Source organism: Erythrolamprus reginae, chromosome 9, assembly GCF_031021105.1.
Source record: "Erythrolamprus reginae isolate rEryReg1 chromosome 9, rEryReg1.hap1, whole genome shotgun sequence".
NCBI lineage: Eukaryota > Metazoa > Chordata > Lepidosauria > Squamata > Dipsadidae > Erythrolamprus > Erythrolamprus reginae.
Genome location: NC_091958.1, coordinates 23491461 through 23505700, shown reverse-complemented (window position 1 = coordinate 23505700; position 14240 = coordinate 23491461). Strand labels below are relative to the sequence as shown.

The following is a 14240-nucleotide window of genomic DNA, read 5'->3' as shown; positions in this document are numbered from 1 at the left end:
CCTCGATTTTCGCGATCTCGATCTTCGCGAAACGCTATATCGCGATTTTTCCCACCCGATGACGTCACTCTCTTCCTTCCTTTCTCATCTTTCTTTCTCTCTCTCTTTCTCTATCTTGCTTCTTCCTCTCTCACACTCTCTTCCTCCCTCTCTCATCTCTTTCTTTCCTTCTCTCTCTTTCTCTATCTCTCCCCCTCTTGCTGGCGGGCGGCGGGCGGGCGAGCAGGGGCATCAGCGAGGAGCCGGGGTTTCCCCTTTGTGTGGGCGGCTGGGAAACCCCGATCTTCGTCTGCTGGCTGCTGCTGCACCGAGCAGATCAGCTGCTGGGTGGCCGAAGGTTCCTTCGGCCGCCCAGCAGCTGATCTGCTCGGTAGCGCAGCAGCAGCGAGGAGCCGAATTGGGGTTTCCCCTTTGCGTGGGCGGCGGGGAACGCAAACTCCACCATCTCCACATGCGTGGCCATAGAAAAAAAGGTTGCGCATGCGCAGATGGTGTTTTTACTTCCGCAACCCTACATCGCGAAAAATCGATTATCGCGAGGGGTCTTGGAACGGAACCCTCGTGATAATAGAGGGATCACTGTATTTAATATTTATTTATTTATTAGATTTGTATGCCACCCCTCTCCATAGACTCAGGGCTGCTCACAACATATAATAAAACAATTCACAACAAATCTAATAAATTTAAAAAATTTAAAAACCCCATTATTAAACCAGACATACACACAGACATACCTAACATAAATTGTATAGGCCCAGGGGAGGGGGGAATGCCTCAATTTTACAGGATGCTCCAAGACTTCACTTATGTGGACTTCAACTCCACTCACGGTGGCCTTTGCTGAGAATTCTGGGAGTTGGAGTCAAGCCAGCTGGGATTTTCACAGTTCAGGAAACCTTGCTCTTACGTTGTATTCCAAGTTTACCCCTTTCTTCGATTAGCTGTTGGTTCCTTGTATCTGTCATTGATTGATGATGATGTTTGTGCATCATGCTCGAAAAGGACCGTGACCTGTAACATAGAACATTGATGGCAGAAAAAGACCTCATGGTCCATCTAATCTGCCCTTATACTATTTCCTGTATTATCTTAGGATGGATATATGTTTATCCCAGGCATGCTTAAATTCAGTTCCTGTGGATTTACCAACCACGTCTGCTGGAAGTTTGTTCCAAGGATCTACTACTCTTTCAGTAAAATAATATTTTCTCATGTTGCTTTTGATCTTTCCCCCAACTAACTTCAGATTGTGTCCCCTTGTTCTTGTGTTCACTTTCCTATTAAAAACATTTCCCTCCTGTTTGGGAGACATGTGTGGGCACCACTGCTGCAGCATTAGCAGCTCTGGCTTTGCAGAGTGCTCGCTTCTCTTCTTCTATGAATGTTCTTCTGGCCTCAGATGTCTGGCAGCCTCGATGGATCAGCATGTGCCATGCTGGTCCATCTTGTGCCAGGGTTTCCCAGGAGAGGTAGTATTGATATTGAGGGTCTTGAAGGAGGCTTTCATTGTGTCTTTGTAATGCTTCCTTTGTCCCCATTTGATCACTTTCCTTAAGACAGCTTACTATAGAGCAGTGTTTCCCAACTTTGGCCACTTGAAGATATTTGGACTTCAACTCCCAGAATTCCCCAGCCAGCGAATGCTGGCTGGGGAATTCTGGGAGTTGAAGTCCAGATATCTCCAAGTGGCCCAAGTTGAGAAACACTGCTATAGAGGAGCTGTTTAGGGATGCGATGGTCTGGCATCCTAGCCACATGGCCTGCCGAGCGTGTCTCGGCTTTCATCAGCAGGGTGGGAATTGGTGGCAGGCCTCCTCTGGAGAAGACCTCTGTGTCAGGCACCTTATCCTGCCACTGGATCCTCAGAATTCTATGAAGGCAGGTCATTTGGAAGTGGTTCAGTTGCCTAGCATATCTCCTGTCATTGATTACAGTAACCTTAACCGTTGGAAGGGACCTGGGAGATCTTCTAGTCCACCCCCAAGCAGGAAACCTTATACTGTTCCAGACAAATGATTGTCCAGTCTGCTCTCGAACACTTCCGGTGACGAAGCACCCACAACTTCCAGAGGTAGTTCCACAGGCTATTTGTTCTCAATGTCAGGAAGTTTATCCTTAGCTCTTGGTAGGTAAGATTATCTTTGATAATCTTCTATCTGTTACTTCTTGTTCTGTCCTCAGATGCTTTGGAGAATAGATCGACTCCCTCTTCTCTGTGACAGCTGCTCAAATACTGGAAGACAGTTATCATGTCACCCCAATCCTTCTGTTTAATAGGCTAGACATCCCTAGTTCTCTCAGCCATGCATTGTTGGGTTTAGTCTCCAGTTAATCACTCAAATTTTGGTTGAAGTGGGATTCTTTAAGGCTGAGGGCTGTGGGGAGCAGAATGGGACGGTTTGCCTCCTCCGCTTGGCTGCGCCTATTTGGTTCCCAGGATTCCGCCCCCAACCATTTGGGTGCTGCCTTTTCTCCTTGGTCCTTTTGCCGAATGGGTCCAAAAGCCCCTTCACCCTGGGCTTTTGGGCGCACGGGACACTTGCTGCTAGCCAATCAGAGGAGCAAGAATCCCACCCCCTTCTTCATCCCTTCCTTTCCTTTCCATTCCCCTCCATTCTGCCTGCGTGTGTGTGTTTGGAAGCAGCCTTTTTAGGAGAAAGAACGGGAGGGAGTAGCCTTCCTCCAACCCCTCTCTCTCCCCCCCTCCCCTGGTGTGTGTGTTTGGCAGGATGGGAAGAGGAGAGTGGAGTCTCTCTTCCCCTCCCATATGTGCGGTGTGTACATGTCTGTATGTGGGGTGGTGGGATGTCGCGGGGTGGGGGGGTGTTGCATGCATAGGCTCTCTCTCTCGCTGGCTGCCCTTCCCTAGACTTATGAAGTTTGCAGCTGAAGAGTACAAGTATACTGCTCAAAAAAATAAAGGGAACACTGAAAGAACACATCCTAGATCTGAATGAATGAAATATTCTCCTGGAATACTTTGTTCTGTGCAAAGTTGAATGTGCACAACAGCAGGTGAAATTGATTGTCAATCAGTGTTGCTTCCTAAAGTGGACAGTTTGATTTCACAGAGGTTTGATTGACTTGGAGTTATATTGTGTTGTTTAAGTGTTCCCTTTATTTATTTTAAACAGTGTATAATCTTTGATTAAAAGAAAAGAAAGGAAAGGGTAGGAGAAGGTTTATGTGGAAGGAGCGTTGTGGAGAAAGGCATTCGATCTCGCAGTAGATGAACTTGCTTTCTCTTGTGGGTTGCAATCCCCACGGGGATCCTCCCCCCCCCCCCCCGCCCCACCTGTGCACCTGGCCGATCCTTTCCTGTCATTTCTTTGGAAGTAAATGTAACCAGTCCCTGTCTCCACCCTCCTGTTCCCATCTCCTTCTTCATTCCTCTCCCTCTCTCTCCCCCCCCCCTTGTGTGGTGTGTGTGTATTGGTGTATGTAGGGTGACAGGATGGTGCAGGGTGGTGGTGGATGTTGTGCGCATAGGCTCACTGGCTGGGCTGGCTCGCTGGTTGCTCTTCCCGAGACTTGTGAAAATTGCGACGGAAGATTTGCAGCGGCACAGAGGAGGAAGGGGAAGAGGATGTTCCCATCTCTGCCACCACTCTTTTTCTCCTCGTGTCGGTGGAGAAGAGAAGAGGAGGGTGACAACTTGACAACTGCAGTGGTTAACCACTGTGGCAGGAAAGGTTGTAAAATTGGACAAAACCCACTTGACAATGCTCTTGCTTAGTAACACAAAGTGTTGGGCTCCCATTGTGGTGGCCAGTTGAAAACTGCCTCTAATAATCTTTTTTCCTGTATCCTGCTAAGTACAGTAACTACTTGGCAAGAGGACACACTGGGAACTGAAATGAAACGAACTTTTAGCCTAAACTTGACAACTTTAAGACTTGTGGACTTCCAAGTTCCAGAATTCTCCAGCCAGCGTCTTAAAGTTGACAAGTTTGGGGACCTCTGATTTAGAGGGACTCTCGCTTAAAATTAGGCTAGTTTCACAGTGTCATAGTTTAATGAAAACAATCTCTCACATATGAAGTAACATATTGTTCTTAATGAATAATGTATAAATTATCTGGTACCATATGAATGGTTTGATTTATAACTATGTTTATTTCTCCTTTCCAAATACAAGCCATCTGTTGCCTGGCTGAACATTTCTTTTTTGAACGTATACAGAGTCTGTGGGGTTATCATTGTACCCGATTATAGTGTTATTGCTGCATCTTATTGCTGCACCAGCTGTAAAATGCTGGAATATGCCGTAAAAATCAATATTTATCTGCAAGGTGATCCTTATTTAAACATCAAATATAGGTTGTTGGGTTTTTTGGAGAAAATATCCCTTAATTTATTGTGGCATTTTAAGATTCTTTTTGAGATTTCTTGTTCCTTGAAATCAAGCGAGGAAGAATTTCCTTTTGGTAGCCAAACCACTTTATCTGGAAACAACCAAGCATTTAATGCAGAGTAGAAGAAGTGCAAACATTTGCCTGGAGATTCTCAGCCAGGTCATGGCTTTCCCAAACGTGCTATTGTAAGGTTTGCCTATTTGCCGATGACTCTAAAGTGTACAATAGGGTTGATATTCCTGGAGATGTCTGTAATATGGCAAATGATTTAGCTTTACTAGATAAGTGGTCAAAGCAGTGGAAACTGCAGTTTAATGTTTCCAAATGTGAAATAATGCACTTGGGCAAAAGGAATCCTCAATCTGAGTATTGTATTGGCAGTTCTGTGCTAGCAAAAACTTCAGAAGAGAAGGATTTAGGGGTAGTGATTCTGACAGTCTCAAAATGGGTGAACAGTGCAGTCAGGCAGTAGGGAAAGCAAGTAGAATGCTTGGCTGCATAGCTAGAGGTATAACAAGCAGGAAGAGGTAGGTTGTGATCCCACTGTATAGAGCGCTGGTGAGACCACATTTGGAATACTGTGCTCAGTTCTGGAGACCTCATCTACAAAAAGATATTGATAAAATTGAACGGGTTCAAAGACGGGCTACAAAAATGGTGGAAGGTCTTAAGCATAAAACGTATCAGGAAAGACTTAATGAACTCAATCTTTATAATCTGGAGGACAGAAGGGGAAGTGGGGACAGGATCGAAACATTTAAATATGTTAAAGGGTTAAATAAGGTCCAGGAGAGAAGTGTTTGCCGTCAGTCTTCTATGTTTCTATGTTTCCATGGCTTCCTTTGATTTTGCAATCATTCGATTTACTGCCTTTTAATTTAGCTCTAGGTCACAACCAACCTCTACCAGGGGAGGCAGCCGAAGGCCTAGTAGGGTCTGATGCCCCCATGAACATCCCCCAAAGAGACCCAGGGGCCTCACCTTGGTGGTTTCAAGTTTCAATGGCCCATTTCAAGTTCAATCCATTCTGTGCATGCACGAGTCTTTGGAGAGGGGCGGCATACAAATCTAATAAATAATAATAACAACAACATCATCAACAACAACACTAATAATAATAATAATAATAATAGAAGAACCTTTGTGACCGGCTCTCTGTTGAACGATAGGCATAAGCAAACCGGAAGTATTTCACCCCTGGTTTGCAGGAAATAAATATTTCAGGATATATATAAATATATGTATCTATATTTATTGCAGGTGTGCGAAGAGTCACGGGGCCGTTCTGTGGATGGAATACCATCTGGCACCTAACGTTTCCATCAGCACAGGGCTTGTGCAGGATCCCATTGAAAAGGTTGGTTATGTTCTGTTTCAACTCTGCTGCACAAATAGTTGGCGAGCTGGGACAGCCATCATATTGCATAGAAAAAGGAGCGGGAAAAGGCCCATCAATTCCACTCTGTTCCAGTGCCTAATTTTGAGCGCATTTGGAACGAATTCAATTGTAGTAGTTGTTCTGAAATAACGCAGGAGGCAGATTTAATAATTAATGGTGGTGAATCTGCCGTTTATAATTAACCGGGAGGCCTGTGATTGGAAGCTTTTGCAGAGCCTATTGTGCAGTGCAGTTAGGATGGACAGGCTTACTAAGGACCTACAACAGAGAACAGGATTTACTACAGATGTAGATTGGAGTTGATGGAACGTAAAGTTGAATTGGGACTCATTTCGATCGAACTGCTTGGAAGCTTCACGAGCGGTTCTGGGGTTTTAAAGTGAATCAAAAATACCTTTATGTTATAAAACATAGTAAGTTGCAATACAATCATGGCATTTAAAATATAATGCAAAGAAAAAATACTCAGTACTATAGTAGATAAAAAATATGTACTATGAGTAGACTTTTAATTACAAACACAGTTGTGTCTGGAATTTTGGTTGTAAGTCATAGCAATCAAGCCGATACATTTTCAACATACAGGCATTCGTTTAGCACTCATTCACTAAACGACAGCACTGAACAAACTCCCTTTAACACATTAACACAGTTGGAAGGGACCTTGTGGGTCTTCTAGTCCAACCCCCCTCCCAAGCAGGAGACCCTTCACCATGTCTGACAGATGGCAGTCCAGTCTCTTCTTGAAAGGCTCCAGTCATGAAGCTCCCACAACATCTGAAGGCAACTTCTGTTCTATGGGTTGATTGCTTCCACTGTCAATTTCTCCTTATTTCCAGGTGGAATTTATTCTTGTTCAGTTTCCTTTACAGACCTTCAGATGCCATGGAAAATAGCTTGAGCCCCTCCTCTCTGTGGCAGCTCCTCAAACATCGGAACACCGCTATCATGTCTCCCCTGGCCCTTCTCTCTACTAGACTAGCCATGCCCAGTTCCTGCAATTGTTCATCGTATGTTTTAGCCTCCAGTCCCCTAATCATCCTGGTTGGTCTTCCCTGCACACTGTCTAGAGTCTCAACATCTTCTTTATAGTGTGGTGACCAAAACTGGATGCAGTACTCTAGATGTGGTCTTATTGAGGCTTTATAGAGTGGCATTAGTACCTCTGTTGATCTTGATTTTATCCCAATGTGAATGCAAATTAGGATTACATCGGCTTTTTTGGCTATTGCCGCACACGGGCTGGATCATATTTAGCTAGTTGTCCACTAAGATGCCAAGATTCCTCTCCCAGTTACTTATGACTGGTCCTCATACTTAACAAGCATTGTAGCATCCCTGAGGTCACATGCTCAAAATTCCGATTGCTTGACAACTGGGCCTGTAATTTACAACAGTCGCCACATCTCAAGGGTCACGTCATCACCATCTGCAACTTTCCCAGCAGGCTCCCAGGAAGCCCAAATCAATGAGGGGAGTCGGATTCACTGATTACACTGAAGGGGTCCCCAAACTTGGCAACTTTAAGACTTGTGGACTTCAACTCCCAGAATTTTCCAGCCAGCTATGCTAAGCATAACTAAGCATAACTAATGCTGGCTGGAGCATTCTGGGAGTTGAAGTCCACAAGTCTTAAAGTTGCCAAGCTTGAAGACCTTTGGATTAGAGCCATGTGGTCCATCCAACAATCGTGGCAACCCGCCCAGAATTGGATACAAGATGGGAAGCAAATGAATTTCATAAAGAAAGAAAGAGAAAGAGGGAGGGAAGGAAGGAAAGGAAAGGAAGGAAAGAAGGAAAGAAAGGATGGATGGATGGATGGATAGAGAAAGGATGGATGGATGGATGGATGGATGGATGGGTGGATGATAGAGAAATAGATTGATAGACAGACAGTAAAATTGTGTGGAACTCTCTTAACAACAGCTTTGCTTAGGAATAGAAGTTCTGGTCCCAGTTAGGATGCTAAGTTGAGGACTAGTCATGCCACATTTGCCCCAGTCCAAGTCTTGTACAGGTAATCCCCAACTTCTAATAGTTTGTTTAGTGAAAGTTCAAAGGTGCAACGGCCACTGGAAAAAGAGAAGTATGACCTTTTTTCGCACTTACGACCGTTGCAGTATCCCCATGGTCATGTGATCAAAAATTCAGAAAACTGGAAACTTGACTCATATTTATGATGGTTGTAGTATCGGTGTGTGTGTGTGTGCACCTGAGTCTTTTTTTACGACCTTGTGACGAGCCAAGTCAGTGGGAGAAGCCAGATATCCTCAACAACTGTGTGCGACCAACTTAACAACTGCAGTGATTCACTTAACACCTGCAGCGAGAAAGGTCATAAAACAAGACAAACCTCACTTCCCAACTTAGCAACATGGGTTTGGGGCTCAATTGCAATTGTAAGGCAAAGTCTACTTCTACTTTAATATATTCACTTTGTCATCCAGAAGTAAATTCTTCCGGTTATTTCCACTATGGTTGGATTTTTCACTTTGAGTGAAGGTGTTTTTAAACTATTCTCTCCTAGATCTTGTTTGTTAGAGAAGTGGCAGCATTTGTGCCTAAATTGGAATTCAATCCCAGTACCTAGATATGAATTCCTTCTGCTTTATATGCATGTGCTGGAACGGCTGCTTCTTAATTGAGAACGGTGTCCTTAGAAGTCTTGTCGATAATCAAATAATTGAGAATCCCACTTTAGAATTTCTGCAGACAGTGCTGTTGATCAAAGGTGAAAAGGATTAGGTGATCAGGGGACTGGAGGCTAAAACATATAAAGAACCGTTGCTGGAACTGGGTATGTCTAGTTTAATGAAAAGATGGACCAAGGGAGACATGATAGCAGTCTTCCAATATCTGAGGGGCTGCCACAAAGAAGAGGGAGTCTGGCTATTCTCCAAAGCAGTGTTTCCCAACCTTGGCAACTTGAAGATATTTGGACTTCAACTCCCAGAATTCCCCAGCCAGCGAATGCTGGCTGGGGAATTCTGGGAGTTGAAGTCCAGATATCTTCAAGTTGCCAAGGTTGGGAAACACTGCTCCAAAGCACCTGAGGGCAGAACAAGAAGCAGTGGGTGGAAACTAAACAAAACAAGGAGAGAAGTAACTCTATTCTATTCTGAGCAGAAATTTCCTGATAGTTAGAACAATTAATCCGTGGAAAAACTTTCCTCCAGAAGATTGTGAATGCTCCAACGCTGGAACCTTTAAAGAAGAGATTGGATAACCATTTGTCTGATGCAGTGTAGGGTTTCCTGCCTAAGCAGGAGGTTGGGCTGGAAGACATCCAAGTGGCCATGCTGGCACAATCTGAGTGGGCAACGTGACACCAAGGTCCCTTCCAACTCTGATATCCTATTCTATTTTATTTTCTGTTATATTCTGTATTCCATTCTATTTTCCATTCTGCTCTATTTTCTATTCCATTCTATTTTCTATTCTTTTCTACTTTCTATTCTATTTTCTGTTCTGTCGGGCTCTCTGGTAGAATCCTCCCAAACACACACACGTTTGAAAATTCAAAACAATGTTCTTTATAATGAAACTTCACTTAAACCAAGCCCTCTTTTGGTATAGCCAAGAGCACTCGTCTCCAAACAAACTGGTAATTTGTACAAGTCCCTTATCAGTTCTGTGATACTTAGCTTGCAGCTGTGAGGCAATTCACAGTCCTTCTTCTTTCACAAAGTGAAACACACTTTGCTCTGGCTTAGTTTCAAAGCGGGGGAAAATCAGCACACAAAAGGTCAAAGTCAGTAAAGCAGTCACGAAACACAACGATCAGATAATCCTCCACAATGGCCAAACCCTCAGGCTGCTCTTTATAGCAGCCTCACTAATTACCACAGCCCCACCCAACCACAGGTGGCCTCATTTTCTTTGATAATAATCTCTCAGTTGTTGCTGCCTATGCATCGCTCTCCGCGTGCGTGGCTGTATCATTAACTCTTGTTCCGAATCCAAGGAGGAACTAGATAATTGATCTCCTTCTGAGCTGTCTGCCACACTCTCCTTCTCCCTGTCACTCATGTCTTCTTGGTCAGAGGAGCCTTCATCATCAGATTCCACTGGGGGCGAAACAGGCCTGCAGCATGTGGATGTCTCCCCCACATCCACAGTCCTTGGGGCAGGAGCTGGGCCAGAGCTAACCACAACAATTTTCTATTCTGTTCTGTTCTGTTAGAATTCAAACTGGAAACAGCCACTCCTCCCTTTTGTTGAAGCAAGAAATGTTGACCTAAAGAAGAAGAAGAAATGATATTTGTGGATATTTGACACCTTCGCTTACTTTCCCACCTGATTGTTCTCGGTTCTTTTTTTATGCAGGACTATTGTCAGTGGAGCCCTCACTGCAAGCAGGCTGTCTATTTCTTCAGCTCGGCTCTTGAACCCAATTCTCCTGCCAGTGCTGCCTCTGCAGTCGCGTACGCTGTGAGCTTCAACCCAGCTACAGGAGAGGTTAACATGGACTTTAAACACTTAATTTAATATAGTAGCCTCTTGTTGGGATATGAAGAAAAAATATATTTGTTTCCTTTTTAGCTTGATCAATAAATGCATCCACCATCAGATTTAATAAACCTGCAGGTTTGTGAAAAGGTGGGCTCCAGGGATATACAGTGGTACCTCTACCTAAGAATGCCTCTATTTAAGAACTTTTCTAGATAAGAACTGGGTGTTCAATATTTTTTTGGCTCTTAGGAACCATTTTCTACTTAAGAACCCGAACCCGGAGAAATTTCCCATGAAATTTGAGAGTGGCACAAAGGCCCGGCCAGTTGCCTGCCATTCCCCCTTTAATCCCGGCCAGGCTCAGGGGAAGAGCCTTCTCTGTGGCGGCACCGGCTCTCTGGAACCAACTCCCCCCAGAGATTAGAACTGCCCCTACTCTTCCTGCCTTCCGTAAACTCCTTAAAACCCACCTTTGCCGTCAGGCATGGGGGAATTGAAACATCTCCCCCTGGGCACGTTTAATTTATACATGGTATGCTTGTGTGTGTGTCTGTTAGTATATGGGTTTTTTTAAAATCTTTAAATATTTTAATTAATTGGATTATTTATGATTTGTTTCACTTGTTGTGAGCCACCCCGAGTCTTCGGAGAGGGGCGGCATACAAATCCAAATAATAAATAAATAAATAAATAAATAAATCTCGGGCTTTTCTGGGCTGCCAGAGGAGCCTTTTGATGGCACTTAAGGAAGCCTTGGCACTCCAGAGTGAACGGAGCTTTTTCCTTTCTCTTGGAATAAACCTCTGCCGGTGCCCAGAGAAAAGAAATGCTCCCTTCGCTCTAGGCAGCCCAGAGCGAACAGAGTGTTTTCCTTTCTCTGGCAGCTTGGAGAGGGAATAAACCACTTCACTGTGGTGATTCCCTTACGCTGCGTCCCATACACCCGGCGCGATGTTGCCTCCCAGAGCATCTGGGCACGGAAAAGCAAAAGGGGGCGCTTCGCCTCGGCCGAATCAACTCGGCTTCAGACAAACTGAGGAGTCACCACAGTGAAGGAAAGGCGCCAGCTACAAGAGGAGAGGGGAGCCCATCAGCATGGGAAGGAACAGGTAGCAGGTAGCAGCAGCAGACGCCTTTCTGTCAAAGGTTCCCCCCTCTAGTTTAGTTTAGTTTATTTAGATTTGTATGCCGCCCCTCTCCAAAGACTCGGGGCAGTTAACAACAATAAAAAACAATGTAACAAATCTAATATTAAGAAGTAATCTAAAAAAACCCCAATTTAAGAGACCAATCATACCAACAAACATACCATGTATAAATTGTATAAGCCTAGGGGGAAGGGAGAAAAAATGTTCAATGCCCCCATGCCTGACCTGGGTTTCTCTCTCTGGCATAGTGTATGGGAGGCAGCCTCACGCCAGGTGTGTGGGAGGCACATTTTCCTCTTCGCTGCCTCAGAGTCCCTCTTTTTTAAAAAAACCTTAAAGTTTTGGATATTTTGGATTCCCCTCTCCTCTCCTTCTTCCTTCAGCAGCGACTCTCATCCTCTTCCTCCTCCTCCTCCCACCCAAATTCCGAGCTTTTATTTCTTTCCTAATGGGTTTGCCTGCATTATTTGCTTTTACATTGATTCCTATGGGAAAAATTGCTTCCACTTACAAACTGGTCACGGAATGAATCAAGTTCTTAAGTAGAGGTACCGCTGTACTTGGTCTCAAAGTAGTGGGCCTAACCGTTGAATTCAGTGACTTGAGTCCCTTCAGAGTTTTTGATGGCAACCTCCCGACTCCTTTGCCCATCGGCCATTTAGGTTTTGGGGGGAGTTTTTTTGTAAATTTTTTTTGTTACAGTTTCACATCAATGCATATATTTTGAAATATATCAGCAACAAACATAATTATACATTTTAATTCAATCAGTCATAAATCAGTATCCTTTTTTGCACCTGTTTTATGCTGTTATTTACCAGCCTGTTTTTCTTCTTTCCTTTATACTCCCCTCCCTGTGTCTCCATCTACTCCCTCTTATTCCTTCTCTCCTCCTTCCTCCTTCCCCCACTCCTTCTCTTTTCCCTTAGCAATAGCATTTAGACTTATATACTGTTCATAGTGCTTTTACAGACCTTTCTAAGCAGTTTATTGCCCTCAGCAATCTGGATCCTCATTTTACACACGTCAGAAGGATGGAAGGCTGAGTCAGCCTTGAGCCGGTGGTGAGATTTGAACTGCTGAACTACAGCTAGCAGTTAGCTGAAGTAGCCTGCAGTGCTGCACTCTAACACCACCCCTTCCTCTTTCTCCCTCTTAACCTTTCCCTGAGTGATTCTAATCCTAATTCATGTTATATTTAACAGGCTGATAACATATTCTTGTACATCTTTAAACAATCGGCGTCTCTTCTAAAATCGTATTTTTATGTCACTTCTATACATGTAACTCTTTATTCTAGGTATAATGCCGCCTTCTACCTCCTAGTTTTGTCGCCTGGGTCTTCCACCTCTAAATTTTCAACTTTTTAAATAAATTAGCCCATTGACCATTTAGTTTAAAGGTCAGTCGGAATTGATTTAAGGCATTCGACACACCAATCTTGTTGGAAATCATCTAAGTGCTAGGCTGAGAGAAATCAGTCAAGCTAAGCTATTCACTTTTAGAGCCAGAGGAAAAAAGGTTTGGCACGGGACTGATGGATTTATTTGGGGGTGGGTGGGTGTAGTGGGGAATTAAAACATTTGAAGCACAACTTGGCAAAGACAATTATTTAACAACATTTCATTTGCCCCAATCTGACAGCTTCTGGGTGACAAAACAGAAATAATTCATGGAGCCATAAAGGAGGTCATTTTCAAAATTGCTTTGATGGCTGCCCAGAGTCAATCAACCAGAGCCAAGATCATGCTGGGATCCTTCCCATTTTATTGTTTGCAGAGAACAAAGAAGGTTGGGGTGGAATGGTCTCCCTGGGGAAGGTGTTGCAAAGAGAGGGTGCCACCACCGAGAGGGCTTATCATCAGGTCCACACTCTGTGTAAATCTTGAGGGAGAAAACACTTCAATACCCCCCTGTCTCCCTCTGGTAGTCGGGACTGGAAAACTGAAGGTTGCTGCTCATTACAAAACATCCATTTATTACAAGGCAACTTTGGATATGGTTTACCATCCTTGTTTATTAGCAATAGCCCTCGGAACTGAAGAAGCTTCATTGAATGAGAAGCGAAACATCTTTAAGGAAAAACAGAAGAATGTCCAGTTGCCTTTTGAAAAATAGCACTTATATACCGCTTCATAGTGCTTTTACATCCCTCTCTAAGTGTTTTACAAAGTCAGACAACAATCTGGGCTCTCATTTTACCAACCTTGGGAGAATGAAAAACTGAATCGGCCCATCAGGATCAAACTCCAGGCTGTGGGCAGAGGTTAGCCTGCAATGCTGCACGTCAACCGCTGTGCCACCAGGACTAGTAGACCTTTTTAATTTTCCAGCTCAGTAGAATGTTGGAAAGAAATTACATAAAGGGTAGTTTAGGGCAGTGTTTTTCAACCAGTGTGCCGTGGCACAGTAGTGTGCCGTGAGACATGGTCAGGTGTGCCGCAAAGCTCAGAGAGAAAGAAAGCAAGAGAGAGAGAAAGCAAGAGAGAAAGAAAGCAAGAGAGAGCAAGAGAGAGAGAGAGAAAGAGAGAGAAAGAGAACAAGAGAAAGAGAGAGAGCAAGAGAGAGAAAGAAAGCAAGAGAGAGGGAAAGAGAACAAGAGAAAGAAAGAGAGAGAGCAAGAGAGAGAGAGAAAGAGGGAGGGAAGGAGAGAGAGAAAGAGGGACATAGGGAGGGAGAGAGAAAGAGCAAGAAAGAGAGGAAGGAAGGAAGAGAAAGAAAGAGGGATGGAGAGAGAGAGAAAGAAAGAGGAAGGAAGGGAGAGAAAGAGGGAGGGAGAAAGAAATAGAGTGAAGGGGAGGAAGAGAGAGAGATCATTATTTTGTCCAAACTTTTTTTAGCACACACACACACACTCAATGTGCCCCAGGGTTTCATAAATGT

The 14240-nt window shown here is 44.1% G+C and overlaps 1 protein-coding gene across 4 annotated transcripts in view; it reads left to right on the top strand.

The window, feature by feature from the left end:
• PRMT7 (protein arginine methyltransferase 7) overlaps positions 1-14240 on the top strand; it is a 51484-nt gene that overhangs the window by 33995 nt on the left and 3249 nt on the right. For 3 of the 4 annotated variants that reach the window (XM_070760471.1, XM_070760473.1, XM_070760472.1), the window contains exons 17-18: positions 5619-5715; positions 10084-10337. In XM_070760471.1, coding sequence (XP_070616572.1) covers positions 5619-5715; positions 10084-10245 — 259 coding nt within the window. In that variant the 3' untranslated portion in view covers positions 10246-10337. Of the gene's footprint in view, positions 1-5618; positions 5716-10083; positions 10338-14240 lie in introns of those variants that run through there. The other variant, XM_070760474.1, reaches the window with a different exon arrangement.